The sequence below is a fragment of the Carcharodon carcharias genome, chromosome 31, assembly GCF_017639515.1.
Source record: "Carcharodon carcharias isolate sCarCar2 chromosome 31, sCarCar2.pri, whole genome shotgun sequence".
Taxonomy (NCBI): Eukaryota; Metazoa; Chordata; class Chondrichthyes; order Lamniformes; family Lamnidae; genus Carcharodon; species Carcharodon carcharias.
In genome coordinates this window covers 6,603,014-6,624,176 of record NC_054497.1, presented here as the reverse complement: position 1 = coordinate 6,624,176, position 21,163 = coordinate 6,603,014, and the positions used below count along the sequence as shown (strand labels likewise).

The following is a 21,163-nucleotide window of genomic DNA, read 5'->3' as shown; positions in this document are numbered from 1 at the left end:
TTTTTTCAATTCACTTGCAGAATGTGCATCTTGAGATCAGCATTTATTGTCCATGACAAAATAGTGAGCCACCTTGTTGAATACGAATGAGTAGCTTGCTAGGCCATTTGAGAGAGAGAGGGAGGTGCTGGCGTAGTGTTATTGTCACTGAGCTGGTATTCCAGAGTTCGAATCCCACCACGGCAGATGGTGGAATTTGAATTCAACAAAAATCTGGAATTAAAAGTCTAACAATGACCATAAAACCATTGTCGATTCTTGTAAAAATTAATCTGGCTCACTAACATCCTTTAGGGAAGGAAATTCTGCTATCTTTACCTGGTCTGGCCTACATGTGACTCCAGACCCACACTAGCAATGTGGTTGGCTCTTAAATGCCTCCTGAGCAAGGGCAGTTAGTGCCGGGCAATAAAATGCTGGCCTAACCAGCGAGGCCCACATCCCATGAACGAATAAAAAAAGTCAACCACATTGGTGTGGGTCTGGAGTCACACACAGGCCAGACTGGCTGAGGGCAGCAGATTTCCTTCCCTAAAGGGCATTAGTAAAGCAGGTGGAGTTTTACAAAAATCCAGTAGCTTCACCATTACTGATACTAGCTTTTTATTTCAGATTTTATTTAATTAATTGAATTTAAGTTCCCTAGCTGCTGTGGTATTTGAACTTGGATCTCTCAGGCCTTTTGATTACTATCCCTAACATAACCACTATGCTACCGTATGCCTGCTCATCATTCTTTTTGCCATGAAAGCTCAGTTTAACTTTACCTCACGATAGATCTTTCAAAAAACAGATCTCCATAGTTGCTGGGGCAGCCATTTTGAAATCAGTTTCCCATTGCGCAACTTCAAGAGACACCATATTTTTAAATGAAAAGGCATCATGATTTTAAAAGTAGTCTTATGTCTAAACCGCAAGCTAAGGAGTGAACGATTCCTGCGGCTGTAAAAGGTCAGGGGTAAAATTGCAATTGATTCCTGCAGTTTTAGAATGCCTTAGGCCTCAGTTAAAGCCTTTAAGCATCAACTTGGCGCTTCCTCAAGGGCTGGAAGCAAATTTGATTACGAATGAAATGAATCTCCTGCAGTGTCAATGTGCCCCCTTTACCGACTAGGTCAATAATACCATGAGGGGGCAGGTAGGCAGGCACAGGTGGTGAGATTGAGGGGAACGAAGGCAGAGGATGGCTTGAATTAAAGGGACACACTCAAGCCTGTCAGATCTCACTCACTCAGGTTTGAAATCAGCTTAGATGATCAATGATTCCAAAAGGAAATTGGATGGGCACTTGGGAATAAACTTGCAGGGCTATGGGGGTAGGGCAGGGGAATGGGACTGACTGGATTGCTCTACAGAGAGCTGGCATGAATTCGATGGGCCAAATGGCCTCATTCTGTGACATCACCTCAGCTTCCACCACCTATATAGGTAGCGAGTTCCAGGTCCCTGTGTAAAAAAATTCTTTGCTTTTACAGCTCATTTTCTAGTGTGAGCCCTGACAAATTACTAGAGAGATACAAATTCAATGTGACGATTGATTTTGGTCAGATTTGAACTCACAATCTTTGGTTTACTAATTCACTACCAATAGTCATTTGATAGTATAGAACTTGAGTATTGCTGAAAAAACAGAGACACTCATCAGGACAACTGCAAGATCCCTGACATTGGTATTCTTGCGATTGTCCTTAAGAGTGCAAGGTGAAAAACTTTTGACGCGTCTCTTCAATTCACTACCAGAACCACTGCACTACTGTACCCCATAACTTGGTTTAGGATGGGGTTCACTGCTCCTTTTGGGTGAAATATCTCACCCCTGATTGAGCCTCGGGGAGACACAGGTTCTAACATGAAGCTCGCAAGATGAGATGGCGTGTTCCAAATCTCAAACCACCGTCATTCTTAACCGTGGCAGGATGCTCTCTTCCTAACAGCGCTGTGGGTGTATCTACACCGCATGGATTGCAGCGGTTCAAGAAGGTGGTTCACCACCACCTTCTCAAGGGCAATTAGGGACGAGCAACAACAAATGGTGGTCTTGCCAGCGACACTCACTCCCCCATAAAAGAACGCTGAATGCAGTGAGCTATTCAGCCCATTGAACCGGCTTCACTGGGTGGAAATCAATAGTAGGCGACCCTCAAGAGGTGCTCTGACAGATCTGCTCACAACTGGCTACAGAGCTGAACAGAACTTTACAGCACAGAAGGCAGCCATTCAGCCCATTTGTCTGTGCTGGCTCTTTGAAAGAGCTGCCCAAGTAGCCTCACTCCCTTGCTCTTTCCCCATAGCCCTGCAAGATTTTGCTTTTCAACTATGTGTCCAATTCTCTTTTGAAAGTTACTCTTGAATCTGCTTCCACTGCTCTTTCAGGCAGCGGCTTCCAGATCATTAAAAACTCACTACATTAACAAAAAAAAAAAAAGCCCTCACGTCACCTCTGGTTCTTTTACCTGGTCTTGTATCGTTCAATACATTTAAGGCTGGGATAGGCAGATTTCTGGTCTCTCACAGAATCAAGGGATTGGGGGGGGCTGGAGGGAAAATGGAGTTGAAGCCCAAGGTCAACCATGATCGTGCTGAGTGGTGGAGCAGGCTTGACAGGCCGTGTGGTCTAATCCTGCTCCTGTGTCCTTTTGCCGATCACCTTAAATCTGTGCCCTCTGATGAGCAACTCTCCCACCAGCAGGACCAATTTGTCCTTAATTGCTCTTTCAAAAACCTTCGTAACCTTGAACGCCTCCATGAAACCTCCCCTTAACCTCCTCTGCCCGGAGGAGAACAATCCCAGCTTCTCCAGTCTCTGGTAGGTAAGGGGCGTTTCTGTGGCGAGACAGTTGGAGGGGGAAGTAATAAGAACGGATTATTGTTGCTTTTAGGAGTGAGAGGCCAGAATGGCGTGGGAGGGGCGGGGAGAAGAACAACTCACCTGCTCCTTACAATGCAGTAATGTGTGGTACTTGTAGTGATGGAGGGAGTGAAACAAGGTGTAAAACTGCAATTTCTCCGCCTCCACTTGGAAGTCCTGGAAAACAAACACAGGAAGCTCTCAAATGATCAAAGGGCAGACAGCCTGGGCAATGTCAGCTTACACACACTGCAAATTGACCAACTCCCTTCCCCATTGAACACTCACGAGCAGGGGGAAAAAAAGTTGCTTTAACCTTCCTCTTCTGGATGACTACGGCCATCATGAATAGAGGCATTCTACACAACCCCACACCACCCACCCACCCATCCCCATCTCCCTGATTTCCTGGGAGGGCCAAAAAAAACCCAGAGCCACTCAGGGAGAAAAACTCTGGAAAAATTCCTCTCCGACTCTCCCAGGCAATCGAAACCAGTCCAGGAGATCAGAGCGTAACTGACCATTTTCTGTAACTTTACTAAACATTATCTGTAACTTTACTAAATATTATCTGTAACTGGTCTTCCATGTGGTGCAGTCTCTGCCCCACTTGGGAATCAGTCCAAACCCTTATCGCTATTGGTGGCCAAAATGTTTGGTGAGAGCGAGAGGCAGAGCCCGAAAGCACCCGGTTTAGGGGTTTTTGTATGATAAACACACAGAGTGTTATCACTGTTACAAAATGGGGTTCAGAGCTGTGTCCCTTTGCAGAAAGTCCCCAAGTGAAAAGCATCCAACAATGGTGTGGATTTGTTAAAGATGGTCACAAGTTGCTTTGAACAAGTAACCAAGGGAGGATCAAACAGTCAGTACATGAATGCTGCTGTGCCCTTTGCTGCACACACTCAGACTGAAAATGCTCGCCTATTTGTCGACCCTCCCTTGCCTTTCATTTTTCTCTCTCCCCCCCTCCCACCTTTCCTTTTGATGCGGCAAGGCATTGGAATCGAAAGTTGGGTAAATCAGCTGAATGGTGGAACACGCTCAAGAGGTCAATGGCCTCCTCTTGTTCCTACGTTCCAATATCTCATCACTGACTTGGTACCCGTGGAATTGTAACCATCAGTCCTCCAGCGTCTCAAGTTGGGAGAGGGACAGGTCAGCCAGCTTTTTGACCCTAGAAATAACCTTCACCCAAACCACCCCCCACCCCCACCCAAAACCCTCCCATGGTGACTTTATCCAACGTCCCATTTTTCGAAAAAAAAGAAAGGGGTCACCATAGGTAGAGCAATCTATCTCACACCTTAGAACTCCTGTAAGGCATCAGGTGGCACCTTTACGCTCAATGTGCTCCTCCAAACTGGCGCCAAACCAGTGGGCTTCCCTACCTGTGGCCGCGGTATATTCTTCTTTAGCTGGTTGAGTGTCTTCCTGTTGTAGGGCGCACCGGCCACTTTTAACTTCACCGAGCTGGCTGGGTTGTCCTTGCGGTCCGCCTCGCAGTCCTCGACGACCAACTGGGGAAACGCCTGCAGCCCCTCCTGTAACATACCGCGTGCACACAGCCAAAGTATTACCTGGTGGTCCAGATTCTCCCAACCAAAGACCCGCGAGGCTCATAGCACTTGCTGTTACGTACAAATGCTACAGCAACGTCACACAAGGGGCAATTGTTTCGCTAAATGCAAATATCCAAATATCGCTGTCCGAGATGACTGCCATTAGCAAATGGCATCTCAGTGTCTGCCTTGCATTGAGTGGCGTGAAGTTGCTGTATTTGTGTGGTAGATATGAGCTACACATGCCACAGAAAGTTAAGTCCTATATATATTCCAGCCTAAATATCTTTCTAATGAAGTAGGAATTGTTAATTACTATCAGTTGACTGCTCTGTCACTGAAAATGAACTATTTCAAGTGAGAAGTCTCATTCCTTCAGGTTTTAATTGTTGTAGGAGATTTAAGAAAAATGTCAAACTTTAAAACATTTTTAAAACCTTTCCTTTTTGCCTTTCTCGCTCCCTCTTAACCTAATCTTTCTTTCCCTCTCTATTTCTCTGCCTCTACCTGATTTGATTTGAATTCACCCACTCTAATGTACACTTCTTCCTCCTTATTTCCCTTGCTGCACCATTGTCAGTCACATTTTCGGCAACTATTTTAAAAACCTAAATGCGCAAGGGCAACTCTAGCAGAAGGTGCAATTAAATGGCCTGGTACAGCAAAATCTGGCCCAATATTGTATCCAACTCTGGACATCAAATCACACTGACCTGGCAACGCTTAAATATTCCTTACAGTTGTATAAATGACGTGCTTTAGGTCTGAATTTTTTTACTTATTTAATTCACTCTTCTCTCATATAGAGGCAGACAATATAGCTAATTGTGTTCAATACTGTGCATTTTGCCCCAGAATCATGTGCGGTGCCTTTTTTACTGTTTTAAAGGCGCTATATAAAGCTGTTGTTGTCTCTAACGTTCCCAAGAATTGAACACAAGAATTAGGAGCAGGAGGAGGCCATTCAGCCCCTCGGCGCTGCTCCGCCATTTAATAAGATCACGGCTGATCTGATTGTGGCCTCAACTCCACTTTCCTGCCTGACCCTCATAACCCTTAACTCCCTTGTCAATCAAAAATCTATCTCACATTGAATATAGTGAACGACCCAGACTCCACTGCTCTCCGGGGAAGAGAATTCCACAAGCTTTCAGCCTTCAGAGAAACAAATTTCTCCTCATCTCAGTCCTAAATGGGAGAGCTTTAATTTTTAAACTGTGTCCCCTAGTTCTAGATTCCCCTCCCCCCCCTCAAACAAGGGGAATCATCCTCTTAGCATCCACCCTGTCAACTCCCTTCAGGATTTTATCTGTTTCAATAAGGTTACCTCTCATTCTGCTAAACTCCAGTGGGTGTCGGCCCAATCTGCTCAACCATTCCTCATAAGGCAGCCCCTTCATCCCAAAAAATTCAGCGCCAGTGCCACAATGGGAGTGCAGTTAACAAAGGGCTTTAACAAAATGCCCAGGGCTGCATTGACGCACAAGTGGTGTTAGATATAAATAAGCAGTCAGTACAGATACCTGGAGCGAGGAGCTCAGAGACACTCTTTTTGTCACTCGTTTCTTATGCTCCGTTAAGATGCCATCAATCTTCCTCATGGTTGGTAAATAAAGTTCGTCTGCAGCCAAAAGCAAAAATGTAAGTTGGCCAACCCCAGGGGCCTTTTCAATTGGTAGCATTTTCAGAAACCTTGACAATGTTTTTTTCTTTTACTACTCCCGTCTTAAACACACCAAATAAGCCAGTTATGTAATGGAGAGACCAAAACGGGGAAAAAAAAAACCAATGAGACGCCAAGAGACAGAGGGAGCCTAAGGGGGGTGGGCTCAAGGGCGCAATCAAAGAGGAAGGAGAAAGGGAACGAGGGAGCGGGGAAATGAAAACAATAGAATGGAGTGTGGGGGGGGGGGGGGGGGCGCGGTGGGAGTGGAATAGCTAAAGTTTGGAACCGAATAAGGCTGAGTATTCTCGCTCAAAACATCGACATGGCTTTGCAAGTTGTTCATGATTCCTACCATTGTTGGCCTCAATTGTTTCGATCATGGCTGGGTCAAGGGCCGCACTGACCAACAACTCAATGTAGCTCTTGTACATCTCCTTCATTGCCCGTGTATTCAGAATGCGGCCTGTGGGGATCCGTTCTGCAGCACAGGAAGCAATTCATGATTAATTGCCCATTTTCAAATTTATAACATATTTGAAAGAAATTTAAAAAAAAAACTTTTGCCCATGTGCCTTTCCTGATTACAAATCCCTGTCCCAACATCCTGGATCAACGTTTCCTCAACATAAGTACCTGTGTCCACATTTACAATAGCAACTGGCTATGTAAAGCATCACGCTGTACTTCCACCCTCCCATCAGCGGTGGTGCTGTAGTGCTTCCGTTTTGCACTTCCCAGCTCATATTGCAAGGAATTTTATGGTCAAAAATCTTAGTTCTGCACAACCTGGTTCAATTGTCCCTCGATTCACCAACACTTACAACAGTAACCACATTTAAAAATACTTCATCAGGTGTAAAACGCGGTGACACCCGAAGGTCATGAAAGAGGCTATGTAAATGCAAATCTTTCTTTCTTGTGCAATCTATTACCACAGCCACCGATTTACAATGATGTCAAGTTGCATTTTCATTACAGATTACTGGTGAATTATTAATATTTTCAGCCCTATATTCTACGATAATGCCCATAGTGGATGGAACCTGCAAATTGCTGGGCCCTGATTCACTTGGTAAAAGTTTGCTAAACCCAACAGTTCACTTTACTATAGCAAGGAGTCAGAAAGGAGATGAGAATTTTTCTGTTTTTAAATAGAGTGAGTTTTTATGAGCTGGAGTGTGTTGCCTGAAAGGACAGTGGAAGCAGATTCAGTGGTAGTTTTTAATCTTGAAAAGGAAAAATAAATTGCAGGGCTATGGGGAACGAGAAGGGGGAGTGGGGATAATCGGGTGGAATGGTCAATAAGCTGGCACAGGCACAATGGGCCAAATGGCCTCCCTCTGTGCTGTATAATTCTAGCTGTGTCCAGTTACATATTCCATTTTCCCAGGCAGCGGTATCATTAACCAGGAGCGTCGACACTGAAGCTTGCAACACTACCCCTCCCTAATGTCCACCCTAAGACACACTGGTGCAGCAATCTAGAATGTTCCTCCACGCAACAGGTCACGCGCAGCTGAGAAAAATCTGAGGGAACGCTGGCTCCGAGGTCTCTGTGCGAGTTCCCGCAAAAAATGGTTGCGAGTAGAAAACGCGCAGCAACACTTAAAATCTAAAATGTTTTCAACTTCAACAGACTATCTCTGAGCTCCGAGTCACGCTGGGGAACTTTTGTTTTACTTCAAAGTCCGTTTATGGTGTTGACTTTAAACAAATGATTCCCCAGGGTGAGATTATTTCTGCAACACCTGCAATAACTCAAGAAATGCACGGACTCTTACACCAAATGTTAGTTCAGGAGTTCAATAGGCCTCAGACAGAATTACAGACACAGTGCTTACAGAACAGAAACAGGCCATTCAGCTCAATTGGTCCATACTGGTGTACATGCTCCACACGAACCTCCTTCGTCTAATCCCACTCACATAACCTTCTATTCCATTCTCCCTTAAGTATTTGTCTAGTTTCCCCTTCAATGCCCATGCCCCAAACTACTTAATAGCATCACTGCACAATACCTCTCTCTCTCTCTCTCTCTCTCTCAGAAGAGCCCATTCATACCTTCCATGAGCTTGGTCAGCCCAGCATTCACAAGCCTACAGCACATTTCAGGCCTTAGTTCAATGCAACTTGTCATTCACACTCAAATAAAGATGGCTGGTGTGGGAATGAGATTTTACACTCGGAGGAGTGTTCCTCTGAGGTTGGAAGCTTAATGTATTTTTTGGTCCAATGTAGATTCAGCTTAAAGCAGGTTATACCAGCCTGGGCATGTTTGATGGGGATGAATGAGGATTGTGATGTAATACTCTCCACTTGCCTGGATGAATGCAACTCTTAACAATGAAGCCTGACACCACCCAGGACAAAGCTATCCACTTGATTGGCAACACATCCACAAACACTCACTCTCTCCACCACCAATGCACAGCGGCAGTATTGTGTACTATCTACAAGATGCACAGCAGCAACTCACCAAGACTCCTTCAACAGCATCTTCCAAACCCATGACCACTACCATCTAGAAGGACAATGGCAGCAGCTGCATATGAATGCCACTACCTCTGAGTCATAAACCATTTCAACTCAGACATATACTACTCTGTATCTAACCCCGTGCTGTACTTGCCCTGGGATTGTTTGATGGGGACAGTGTAGGGGGAGCTTTACTCTGTATCTAACCCCGTGCTGTACCTGCCCTGGGATTGTTTGATGGGAACAGTGTAGAGGGAGCTTTACTCTGTATCTAACCCCGTGCTGTACCTGCCCTGGGATTGTTTGATGGGAACAGTGTAGAGGGAGCTTTACTCTGTATCTAACTCCATGCTGTGCGTGTTCAATGGGAAGGAAACTTAACTTGGCATCAAAACCACTGTTATTCCTGAGCTGGAACTGCTTGGGAGTAGGACTGGAACCCAAAAGTAGAAATTGCTTCATTCACCCCCACACCTGCACCAGTGACCTCCTGAAAACTTCCTCCTAAAAATCCAAATACAATGACCCAACAGTCAACGCAACACAGCATAAAAACAAAATGGCGGAGAAAATCAAATTCAAACGAAGCCGTGCACCTTCTTCACTCTGCTGGTTGGGAGTGGAGTCTGATTCTGATGATGAAGCAACCTCTTTCAGCCATTTTTTCCTCTTCTTCGGAGGGGGTTCGGCCTTGGCTTTGGACGGTCTCTGCTTGGGTTTTGACGCCGGACGTGCTGGTGGCTCTGGCTTAACTACGACCGGTACCCGATTCGGAGTGGTCTTCGTCTGGCTCTGCCGCCTAAAACGCCAGGCACGACTAGTTAGCACCAAGAGAAGTAATGTTACATAACAGATAAAATTTCCCTGCCCCCATCAGGGCAAAGCTCTGCAATCTCAACCAGGGAGTTCACTGTCTGGGGAGCCGGTGGTGGTGGTGGTGGTGGTGGTGGTGGGGGGGGGGGGGGGGGGGGGGGGCGCCTTTCTCCGCTTCCCCAGGTTTGTCCCACTCCATGGGCGGAACTTTACAGCCCCACTGCAGTGGGGGTGGGGCCATAAAACGCGTCAAACCATTCAAAAGTCTATTGACTTCAGCGGAACCGCAAAACCCCACCTGCGGAAAATTCAAAAATCAAGGCTGACGCTCCTGTGCACCACCGAAAGGGCGCTGCACTGTCACAGGCGCCGTCTTTGGGATAAGACGTTAAACCGAGGCCCCATCTGCCTGCTCTGGTGGACGTAAAGGATCCCATAACTTTATTCCAAAGGCGAACAGGGGAGTTATCCCTGATAAAAACAAAAAAACTGCGGATGCTGGAAATCCAAAACAAAAACAAAAACAGAATTACCTGGAAAAACTCAGCAGGTCTGGCAGCATCGGCGGAGAAGAAAATAGTTGACGTTTCGAGTCCTCATGACCCTTCGACAGAACTTGAGTTCGAGTCTTTCTTGGACTCGAACTCAAGTTCTGTCGAAGGGTCATGAGGTCTTGAAACGTCAACTCTTTTCTTCTCCGCCGAGGCTGCCAGACCTGCTGAGTTTTTCCAGGTAATTCTGTTTTTGTTTTTGTTTTGAGTTATCCCTGATGTCTGGCCAATAATTATCCCTCAATCAACATTACAAAAAACAGGTTATTTGGTCATTATCACGTTGCTATTTGTGGGAGCTTGCCGTGCACAAATTGGCTGCCTCATTTCCTGCATTACAATTGTGACTACACTTCAAAAAGTACTTCATTGGCTGTAAAGTGCTTTGAGACACCTGGGTGGCCATGAAAAGCAGTATATAAATTCAATTCTTTTTCTCTTTCTAGTAAAGTGGAAGGAGGATATCAACAAGAGTTCCCACTCCTGATCCAGTGACTGGAATGTGTGGTGTGGACTCTCCAGTCGAAGTCTCAGTGAGACCCTCTCACGCTCTAATCAAGGCCTCTGACTCCCACGCTATCATTAGGCCTCACAGCCCCTGTAGGCACAAACTGGGGCCTACCACCCGAGCACTCCCCCGAAAACCCTTTTTCAAACAATCCTTTAATCATTCTTTATAAAAGGAGGAAGCTCAAACAACCGCCAACGCCAGTGCAAACCGAAAGCTGTCGTCCCGGTGACAGGATGTCTGTACCTCAGGGATTGCTGCGGCCTATGCCAAGGCTTCTTGGAGCAAACACGGACGTAGTCCTTTTTGTTTACGTTCTCCAGGAACTTAACGTAGAGCCGCTGGTATTCGTTTTTTGCATGACCAAAGTACCCAAGATACTGAAACAGGAAAAGACAGAATGTTAGGCCTGTGAATCTGTCTGTTGCTTAACAGTTGTCAACTGGAAGGGAGTAGAATTATCACCTTGTCCACGGTGTTTACACTGAATGCTTGGAGGGTTGGGGGTGTTTTGGGGGGGGAGGGGGGGGGGGGTGGAAATAAAGGAGGTCAGGAAACCATTTTGGAAAATTACCATACGGTTAGTGGGCCTTTTCATTTTGGTTTCCAAACCTCACAGGGGAGACAGTGGTGTTGTGGTAATGTCATTTGACGTGTAATCCAGGGGCTCAGGCTAATGCTCTGGCTTATCCCACAGCAGCTGGTGGAATTTAAATTCGATTAATAAATCTGGAATAGGAAGCTCGTCTCAGTAATGGTGACCACGACAACTATAATCGATTGTCGCAAAAACCCTCCTGGTTCACGAATGCCCTTTTAGGGAGGGAAATCTGCCACCCTCGGCCTGCTCTGGCCTACATGTGACTCCAGACCCCCAGCAATGTGGTTGACTCTTAACTGCCCGTTGAATGGCCTAGCAAGCCATTTAATTCAAGGACAATTAGGGATGGGCAACAAATGCTGGCCTTGCCAGCGACACTCACATCCCATTAAAGAATTAAGGAAAAGCATGTTCTTTGGCTGGAACCTGCTTCAGGATGTGGCGCAGTCAGCACTTATTGCCCATTGCTAGCTGACTTGCGACAGCAAAGTGGCTTGTGGGTCAGGCGAGGCTCAGCTGGTAACACTCCATCTCCCCGATTCAGAAGGTCGTGGGTGCAAGTCCCAATCCAGAGGCTCGAGCACAAAATCTAGGCCAACGCTCCCAGTGCAGAACTGAAGGGTTGCACTGTTGGAGGCGCCATCTTTTGGAAGAGATGTCAAGTCACTCTCTCTGGTGGAGGTAGAAGGCCCCGTGACACTACTTGAAAGAGGAGTGGAGTTCTCCCGGGTGTGCTGGCCAATATTTATCCCTCAGTCAACATTACAAATAAACAGATGATCTGGTCATTTTCACATTGCTGTTTGTGGGAGCTTGCTGCGTGCAAATTGATATGCAAATCCCTACATTAAGTCAGCGACCACACTCCGAAAGTATTTCATTGGCTGTAAAGCACTGCGGGGGGGGTGGGGGGGGGGGGGGGTGTCACAAAAGGCGCTACATAAATGCAAGCTCTTTTTCTTTCTGGCGTCCTTACTTTGCTGGTTGCACAGAATTGCCGCTGCCCATCTCTGATCTCCGGGGTGAACTTCTGTAACAAGGCCTTCTGCACTCGCCAGATGGGAGGAGGTTCCCGTCCTGCTTGCATGGCGAGCTATGGAAAAACAAGATCATATCAATCGCCTCTTGGGCATCGTCAGAGGGTTGCCAACTCCAGTTGAGACATAGTCCTGGAGGTTTCATGACATGACTATCTCCGCCTCCAATCACTCTCGCCTAACCGTCCTTTCATCCCACCACCGATATTTTTATAAACAAATAAACGAATGCATTTGAAGCAAATGGAACAAAAAAAAACACAACCTCTCTCCCCAGATAATTATTCTCCCAAGCTGCTTACACAGTCCAGGAGATTAATCTTCGACTCCTGGAGACTCCAGGGCAGTCCTGAAGGGTTGGCAACACCAGCTGTGAAAAACTCATCGATTTTCCAATTGTCCCACAGCCCCAGATGTCCCCTCCTCCTCTCTACTGAAAGCAGCAACTCGTTTTGGGGCACAGTTGAGAGCCGCCCCGCCAATATCTTGTCCAAGCAGGCAGTGATGCCTGCTGTAGCGGAATATGCCACCAGCGCCAACTCCACATTCCAACAAAGAGTTGGCACCTTTAAGACAGAAGCTTAACGTCTCGAGGAACAGTCCATTAGCCCCATCACTGCCTCAGTGTTCAAACCCACTGACCCACGAAAAGGCTAATGGAACGCTGGTCTTTATATGTAGAAGGTTAGGACACAAGGGGGCGGAAGTGATGCTCTTGGTCCAGCAGCACCTCAATTTTAAATTCCTCCTGCTCGTCTTCAAATCTCTCAATGCTGCCACCCCTCCACCTATCTTTGTCATCCCCCCAGGCCTATCGCTCTCTGAGATATGGGCACTGCCTCAATCATGGCCTGTTGAAAATGCCCAAACTTTCACTGTCACACCACTGGCAGCCGTGCCTTCAACTAGGCTTTAAATTCTGCAAATCCCTCCCCAAGCCTCACCCCGCCTCTCGCTTGTTCTTTAAGATGCTTCCCCCTTTTGACCACCACCATCTGCCCTAACATCCCCCTCGGTGACTCTACGTCAAATTGTGTCGGACGTGCGTTGTGTGTGTTGTGGGGGGAGGGGGAGTCGCTTCTTCCCGGGTTAAGGGCGCAAGTTGCCGTTTTAACCTGGGGTTTGGTTTTACCTTAAGTGCCTTGATGTCGTCGATCTTCACGACGAACTCGTCGCGCTCCCGGAACACCCCTTCGCCGCCGCTCTCCTCGTCATCGTCGTCCGTCTCGCCAGAGATGGCAACGGAGTCTTGCTTCTTGGCCAAGTGCAGGGGCCTGTGCCAGGGCTTCTTCGAGCAAATCCGCACGTAGTCCTTCTTGTCCATGTTCTCCAGAAACTTCACGTACAGGCGCTGGTAATCGGTCTTCACTTCATCCGGGTACTCGATGTACTAATGAGAAAGAGGAGCGGGGGGTGGTGGGTGGGAGAACATTTCATTGCTCGGTTCACAATCCCATCATCGAGCGTTTCGAGACGGGCTCACCCCCCACCCCTCCCCTCAGAGGCTTAGCTGGGACTGCCAGAAAGAAAACAAGCAATCACCGCCTCCCAAACCCACCGCCAGGAAGGGCAGGGGCAGCAGGTGCACAGGAACACCACCTCCAAATTCCCCCAAGCCACACTTGCGCCATCCCAACTTGGAAATATGTCGCCGTTCCTTCACTGTCGCTGGGTCAAAATCCTGGAACTCCCTCCCTAACAGACTGCAGCGGCTCGAGACTGCGGCTCACCGCCACCTTCTCCGGGACAATTAGGGGTGGGAAATAAACGCTGGCCCAGCCAAATCCCAAGAATGATTTTTCTTTTTGTTTCTTGTAAACTTCAGACATCAGGTTCGATCCCACAGCTGCGCTGGGTTAGCTGCCTCTGGCCGGCTAACAATCAGCCGCACTCAAACCTCAGCAGCCATGGGCTCTGAGAGAGACAAAAATGTAGGATTTCCATATCAGGTTAGTATTCTTGCTGCGCCCAGCTGCTGTTGTTGAAAACCCGGCTGGCAGTAACTGCTTTTCTCACAGTTTGGGGGAGGGATGAGAGGGTGACCAATGATTGCTCCAACCTCTGGAATTCTCTCCCCAAGCCCCTCCCATCCCTATCCTCCTTAAGAGCAAGTAGACATTACACAGACCCCAATGCCCCCCCCCCCCACCCCCCTCCCCACTGCCCCACCACAACTGCCCTCTAAGTTGGGCATAAAAGGAACTAATAACTTCTCCCCAGAGTCCTGGTCAATATTTATCCTTCAACCAACACGACTGAAAATACAGGTGATCTGGTCACTATCACATTGCTGTTTGTGGGAGCTTGCTGTGCGCAGACTGGCGGCCACATGCCCTACATTACAACAGTGACCACACTTCGAAAATACTTCAAAGCACTTTGGAACGCTGAGGTTGTGAAAGGAGCCCTAGAAGGAAAGGCTTGAAAGGTCTGCATTTATATGGTGCCTTTCATGACCTCAGGGTGTCACAAAGCACTTATGAAGTGTTGTCACTGTTGTAATGTAGCCAACACAGCAGCAAATTTGCGCACAGCAAGTGTCCACAATCAGTCATGTGAGAATGACCATCTGTGTATCTGCAGTGTCAGTCGAGGTGTAGGTATTTGCCAGGGGAGGTCTCCTCTGCCCTCCTTAGAAATAGTTTCATGAGATCTTTTACGTCCATCTGAGGGGCCAAAAGGATTCTCGGTTGAGCATCTATTCCGGGAAACGGCACCTCCGACAGTGCAGCACTCCTTCAGTACTGAAGTGGAGCATCGGCCTACATTTTTGTGCTCTGGAGTGGGGCTTGAACCCACAACCTTGCGACTCAGAGGTGGGAGCACCGCCCATTGAGCCATGCCCGACATAAGACATGCAAGCTCTCCTTTCTTCAGAGAGAATGAGACAGGTGAGCTTACCTGAGAGCTGGAAGAGAAGTGGCGCTGCCCATCTCGCACCTCAGGCACAAACTGCTGTAGAGAGGCTTTCTGCACCCGCCAAATTGGCGGAGGTTCGCTTCCCGCTTGCATGGCGAGCTGTGAAACAGAAGGTAGGTTGAGCGGTTAGCCACAACGAAACTCGGGGTGGTGGGGGGGGGGGCAACAAACAATTCCATGCAACAGAAAAGCCCTCCAACCGACGGGGCATTGGGCCAGAGAATGAAACAGCACAGAAGCAGGCCATTCATCCCATCATGCCTGTGCCGGCTCTTTGAAAGAGCTTTCCAACTAGTCCACACCCCTGATCCTTCCACATAATATTTTTCTCATTGCAAGTCTATTCCTTTTCAAGTTTAACCAGGAGATGCGTTAGGGCGGGAGGATGGTGGTGTGGTCATTGGACTAGAAATCGCGGACATGAGTTCGAATTCCACCACAGCAACTGGTGGAATTTAAGTTCAATTAATTAAACCTGGAATTCAAAGCTAGTCTCAGTAATGGTGGCCCACGAAACTATCATCTGTTGTTGTTTAAAAAAAAAACATCTGGCTCACTAATGCCCTTTCGGGGAAGGAAATCTGCCATCCTTACCTGGTCTGGCCTACATGTGGTTCCAGGCCCACACTAATGTGGCTGACTCTTAACTGCCCTCTGAAGTGGCCTAGCAAACCACGCAGTTCAAGGGCAATTAGTGATGGGCAACAAATGCTGGCCTTGCCAACACTGCCAAATCCCAAAGAAAAAGAAGAAAGTTTGTGTGACACCAGTTTCTGGGCTGTAAAATTCTAAGCATTTATTCAATTTCCTTTCCCCTCAAAACAGCACGATAGTTCGCATATTATAGGTTAGTATGTAATATATCATATCAATAAGAAAATCAATGTCTTTAAAGCAGTTTGTAAAAATGTTATTTTATGTACTCACCAGTCCATTAGTTCTTTGCTCAATTATCTTAAACCTGTGACCTCTGGTTACTAACTCTCCAACCAGGGTAAAATCTTTCTCCCTATTTACTCTTATCAAAACCCTTTGTAATTTTGAACATTCCCATTATATTTCTCTGTAACCTCCTCTGCCTGAGGAGGATGTTACTTCTCCTTCAAAACTACAGGGACATGGTAGCATAGTAATTATGTTAATGGGCTAGTAATCCAGACCAAGGAACCTATTGATTTTTTTGGAATGAGTGAATAAAAGAGGTTGAGGCAATTTTTAATTCATATTATTACTCACTGATCATATTATAAACCCATCCTGTCATCGAATCCCTTCATTCAATTTGCAAACAAACAATTCAACAGCTTTGCTTTTACTGATACCAATTTTTTTTAAATTTTCAAGATTATTTAAACTTCATTCAAATTCTCAAACTTCCATGGTGGGATTAGAATTCTTGTTTGTTTTATACATACGAAATAGGATCAGAAGTAGATTCGGCATCTCGAGCCTGCTCTGCCATTCATTGAGATCATGGCTGATCTGTTTTGTGTTTCAAATTCCACATTCCCATCCACTCCCGACAACCTTTGATTCCCTTAGAATCTATCTACCTCAGCCTTAGAAATATTCAATGACCCCGCCTCCACCACCTTCTGGGGCAGAGAGTTCCAAAATCACACAAAAATTTCCCCTCATCTCTGTCCTAAAAGGGTGACCCCTAATTTTAAAACAGTGCTCCCTAGTTCTGGACTCACTCAGACGCCTGGATTACTAGCCCACTAACATAACCGCCACTCCCTATTAAGATTTCTCTCTCGATAAGTGGGCTAAAGGTTTCAAGTTTTAACCCATGTTTCTACATGAAAATACATTCTATGTTTCAACCCCACAAACATGCAGATCTCAAGAGAGATTAGCTTGTGGTTTTTAACATTGAGAAAATAACAAACTGTTTGCAGTTGGGTACCTTCCAAACCTTCATAGAGACTCAATGGGCCGAATAGCCTCCTTGTGTGCCATAATGACGACTTTTTATACAATTCCCAAAGGGCCACATGCCCCAATAGGAAACACTACCGAAGGACTAAATTATACCCCACTAAAAGGGGGTGGGGTTGGTGAGCGGCAGCTAGGGGCCTGCCCCAGCACTCTCTTGCAAAGAGCGGGAGATTTAAGGAAATATTTCCTACTCAAAAGCTCTTCCCTCAGTATCTACATGGGGGAAAAAAAAAATGCTAGAATCACAAAAATATGTTCTTACTTCCACCTTTTTGCCTGCTGGATGTCAGCCATTTTGATCTACTTCCTGCCAAGAAGCAGGAAGTTCCGCCCCATCAATGATGTCATCAAGAGTGGTCAATAGGAGGTACAAGCAATGCTGGATTGACTGGTTAATTTGATGCTAAGTGTTGTACATGTGTGAAAATTGTTTCTTACCTTAAGTTCTTTAATGTCGTCGATTTTGATGACAAACTCATCCCACTTCCGGATGGCGCCCTCTCCGCCACTCTCCTCGTCATCTTCGTCAGTCTCTCCACAAATGGCCACAGAGTCCTGCTTCTTGGCGAGCTTGACCGGGGAAGGTGCCTCCCTCTCTTCCGGCTGCGGTGGGGACTCTGGGGCAGGAGAAGGCTCTTCTTCTGGGATAGGCTCCTTAGGCAAGACTGGGGATGGGGGTGCGGCCTGCTCCGGCTGGGAGGCCTCAGAAGGTGAGGTGCTCACTTCTTTATCTTCGACAACCATATTATCTGACAAAGCAACGCAGATTGAAATGGAAACAGTCAGATCGAAGGAGCGGCTTACCGTCTCCCTAGTTTTCTTTTCCTCTTTGAAGTAACCTGATTTTTCATAGGATATAAAGGTATGGAGCCTGCCCAGTCCATGCCGGTCTTTATGCTCCACTTGAGCCTCCTCCCATCTTTCCTAGTCTAAATCCATCGTTGTAACCCTCTATTCCTTTCTCCCTCGTATGCTTGTCCAGCTTCCCCTTAAGTATATCTACTATTCACTTCGATCATGCCCATTCTCACCCCTCTTTGGGTGAAGAGGTTTCTTCCGAGTTTGGTTTGCATCAACTGTTTTCTCAAATGCCGATGGATGGAACAAAGTGTGCGCGGGGGGACTACTTATGGGCGCGCATTCCTCCCTGCTCAATTTTCCGGCATTCACTGTGTGCCATGGCAAAATAAATCCCCCACGGACCAGAACCAGGAAAAACTCAATCCCCTCATCTGCAAGGTGATCTCCAAAAGGGTATGGTGTTCTATGTAGAATTTAGAGCACAGAACCGGGCCATTCAGCCCAACTGGTCCGTGCTGGTGTTTATGCTCCGCACGAGCACCCTCCCAACCAGCTTCATCTCACCACACCAACATAAACCCATTTGTTTCTCTCCCACGAACTCCAGCCGAGCTGAACATCCAGTTTCCCCTTAAATGTATCTACACCATTCACCTCAGCTACTCTCTGTGAAAACAAGTTCCACGTTCTCATAACTCTCTAGGTAGAGAGTTTTCTCTCAAATTCCCTACTGGATATATTAGCGGCTATTCTGTATTGATGGGTCTCTAGTTTTGGACTCCTCCAGGAGTCTAAATGTCTTTGCTAAAAAAAAACCCTCTCAAATCGCTTCATAATTTTAAAGACTTAAATTCGGACAACCCTCAAAGCTCTGCAGCGAATTCAGTCAATCCTGACAGCTATAACTTCTCAGTTCCTTTAGTGAATCTTTTTCAGCACCATCTCCAGGTAAAGTTGGCAGGTCGGGCTAAAGGAGAGAAAGCTTGGGCCAACGCATTCCATTTTCTTCCCAGGCACCAAGGCTGGCGTTGTGTTACCCATCTTACTCAGTCAACGGCCCCTTGCAAAACAGAAATGGCGAAACATTTGGAGTCAGGGCCAAAACGGGCCAGCTAGATTACGGAATCAGTGGCAGGCAGTGTCGAGAGAGCTCTGCACTGCATTTACAGAATCAAGCCTTTCTTGCCCAATGTTCATCCATCACACAAAGTACAGTCATAGACTCATCATGATAGAGCACAGAAAGAGGCCATTTGACCCAACGCCCCTGTCCTGGCTCTTTGGTAGAGCTACCCAATGAATCTGACTGTCCTGCTGTTTCCCCATAGCCCTGTAACTTTTACCCTCAAGGATTCACCCAATTATCTTTTGAAAGTTACTCGTGAGTCCTGATTCCTTCAACACTGCAGCCAGTGAATTCCAGGACTTAACAACTCACTGTATAAAACAAAAAGTTTTCTCACACTAACTCTGGTTCTTGTGGCTAGTCCTAAAGCTAAACTCACACACTCCAGAATTACCGAGAGCAAGCCTGCGACCAAAGTAGTCTGAACCCCATCCAGAATTTCTGGCAATTAAATAGTTAATTGATTGAAAGCAGTTAAAAAAAGACCCACCCCTCCCTCACATTCAGAAGCACAAAATGTACCACATTCCCCTCCAAAATGAAACCCAGCGCAAACAATATGTGGTTGACGAAAAGAGTCATTAGGACACAGGAGGCGGCTATTCGGTCCATCGAGTCCATGCCAGCTCTCTGTGGAGCAACCCCAGTCAAGTCCCATTCCCCCATTCTATCCCCGTGACCCTGCAAGTTTATCTTCCTCAAGTGTCCATCCAATTTCCTTTTGAAATCATTGATCGTCTCCACTCCCACCACCCACGTGGGCAGCGAGTTCCAGGTCATTATCACTCGCTGCATAAAAAAGTTCTTCCTCGCATCCCGCTATGTTACCCTTGCCCAAAACGTTAAATCTGCATCCCCTAGTCCTTGTACCATCAGCTAATGGGAACAGTTTTTCTCTGTCTACCTTATCCAAGCCTGTCATTATCTTTTACGTCTCTATCAAATCTCCCCCTCAATCTCCTTTGCTCCAAGGAGAACAACCCCAGCCTTTCCAATCTTAGCCTTAAAACTAAAATCCCTCACCTCAGGAACTATTCTGGTAAATCTCCTCTGCACCCTCTCAAAGACCCTCACGTCCTTCCTAAAGTATGGTGACCAGAACTGGACATAATGCTGTAGTTGTGGCCTAGTCAGATCTTTATAAAGGTTCAGCATAACTCCCCTGCTTTTGTACTCATAACATAGGATCTGGAGTAGGCCTTTGGGCCCCTTGAGCCTGCTCTGATCTGATCTTCTAACTCAACTCCACTTTCTTGCTTGATCGCCACATCCCTTGATTCCCTCACTTTTCCAAACAGAACACGTTACCTGTGCCGTCATTCTCCTTGCGATCCATTGGGTCGTAGAGGGCAGAGATGGCAGAGGTGATGCTCTTCTGCAAGTCCTGATTCTTGCTGACGGAATCCTCTTCGTCGGACGAGAACGAAGGCAGGGTCTCCAGGTTCTTCTTGAGGTCATCGTCGAACCTCTTGCAGGGACTGGTGCAGCTCATGAGGCTGTCGCTCTCCGAGGCGTCCAGGGGCCCCGACAGCATGGACTGCGCCAGGCCGAACGAAGCCTGCGAGGGCTGGTTAATGACCGACGAAGGCCGCCCTTTCTGCGGGCTGGAGGTCGTGGCCGGCAGCTGCTGCCGCTTGCCCGACTTCAGGAAGTCCAGGAACGATGCCATGAATCCTGATTTCATCTCCGGCTGTTTCTCCTCAACCTCTTTTATCTTCTTCTTGATCTTTTCTTGGGTTTGACTGTTCTCTAAGACACCTTCCGTTGGGAGAGACTCTGGAGCCTCGATGGATAAAAGGTCACCTGCCTTTGACCCTTGAACCTTGCCCTTTAAAGGGGGGAAAATACACACATAACCATGTTTTTATTTTTTAAATTGAGTGATGAGGCAAGATTATCGTGACAGGCAACAAGGCTAGAAACAGCAAGGAGAAGCAGGCTAGTTAAAAATGAATGATTTACAGATGCTAAGCTTCGAGGACAGGAGGAGATAAGAAGCACCCGTGAAAAAATGAGTTAAAAACAGGAGGCATTGGAAAGAGTCTTCATTTGGAGGCAATGAGATGGAAGACAGTGAATCGAGATTACAAGTGGTCCTCCTGCATCCTTAGAACACTTGGTTCCTCCAACTCTGGCCTCTTGGGCATTCTTCACCTCTTTGCACCACCACAGGTGGCCAAGCCTTCAGCTGTCTAGGCCCCAAGCTCTGGAATTCTCTCTCCCAAAATTTCTCTGCTTCTCCCTCCTCAAGACACAACTTGAAATCTACTTATTGGACTAAGTGTTTGGCCAAGTTTCGCAACATCTCTTCCCCT

General features: G+C 46.9%; 1 protein-coding gene across 1 annotated transcript in view; it reads right to left on the bottom strand.

The window, feature by feature from the left end:
• The window catches only part of LOC121271718 (proline-rich protein 12-like), a 65,955-nt gene that overhangs the window by 4,759 nt on the left and 40,033 nt on the right, over nt 1–21,163 (bottom strand). Inside the window, exons 5-15 of the mRNA XM_041177903.1 lie at nt 20,157–20,676; nt 17,360–17,670; nt 14,963–15,079; nt 13,194–13,451; nt 12,001–12,117; nt 10,670–10,803; nt 9,148–9,350; nt 6,429–6,554; nt 5,934–6,031; nt 4,240–4,392; nt 2,930–3,025 (exon numbers count right to left, since the gene is read on the bottom strand). Of these exons, the coding sequence (XP_041033837.1) occupies nt 2,930–3,025; nt 4,240–4,392; nt 5,934–6,031; nt 6,429–6,554; nt 9,148–9,350; nt 10,670–10,803; nt 12,001–12,117; nt 13,194–13,451; nt 14,963–15,079; nt 17,360–17,670; nt 20,157–20,676 (2,133 nt within the window). The remainder of the gene's footprint in view (nt 1–2,929; nt 3,026–4,239; nt 4,393–5,933; nt 6,032–6,428; nt 6,555–9,147; nt 9,351–10,669; nt 10,804–12,000; nt 12,118–13,193; nt 13,452–14,962; nt 15,080–17,359; nt 17,671–20,156; nt 20,677–21,163) is intronic.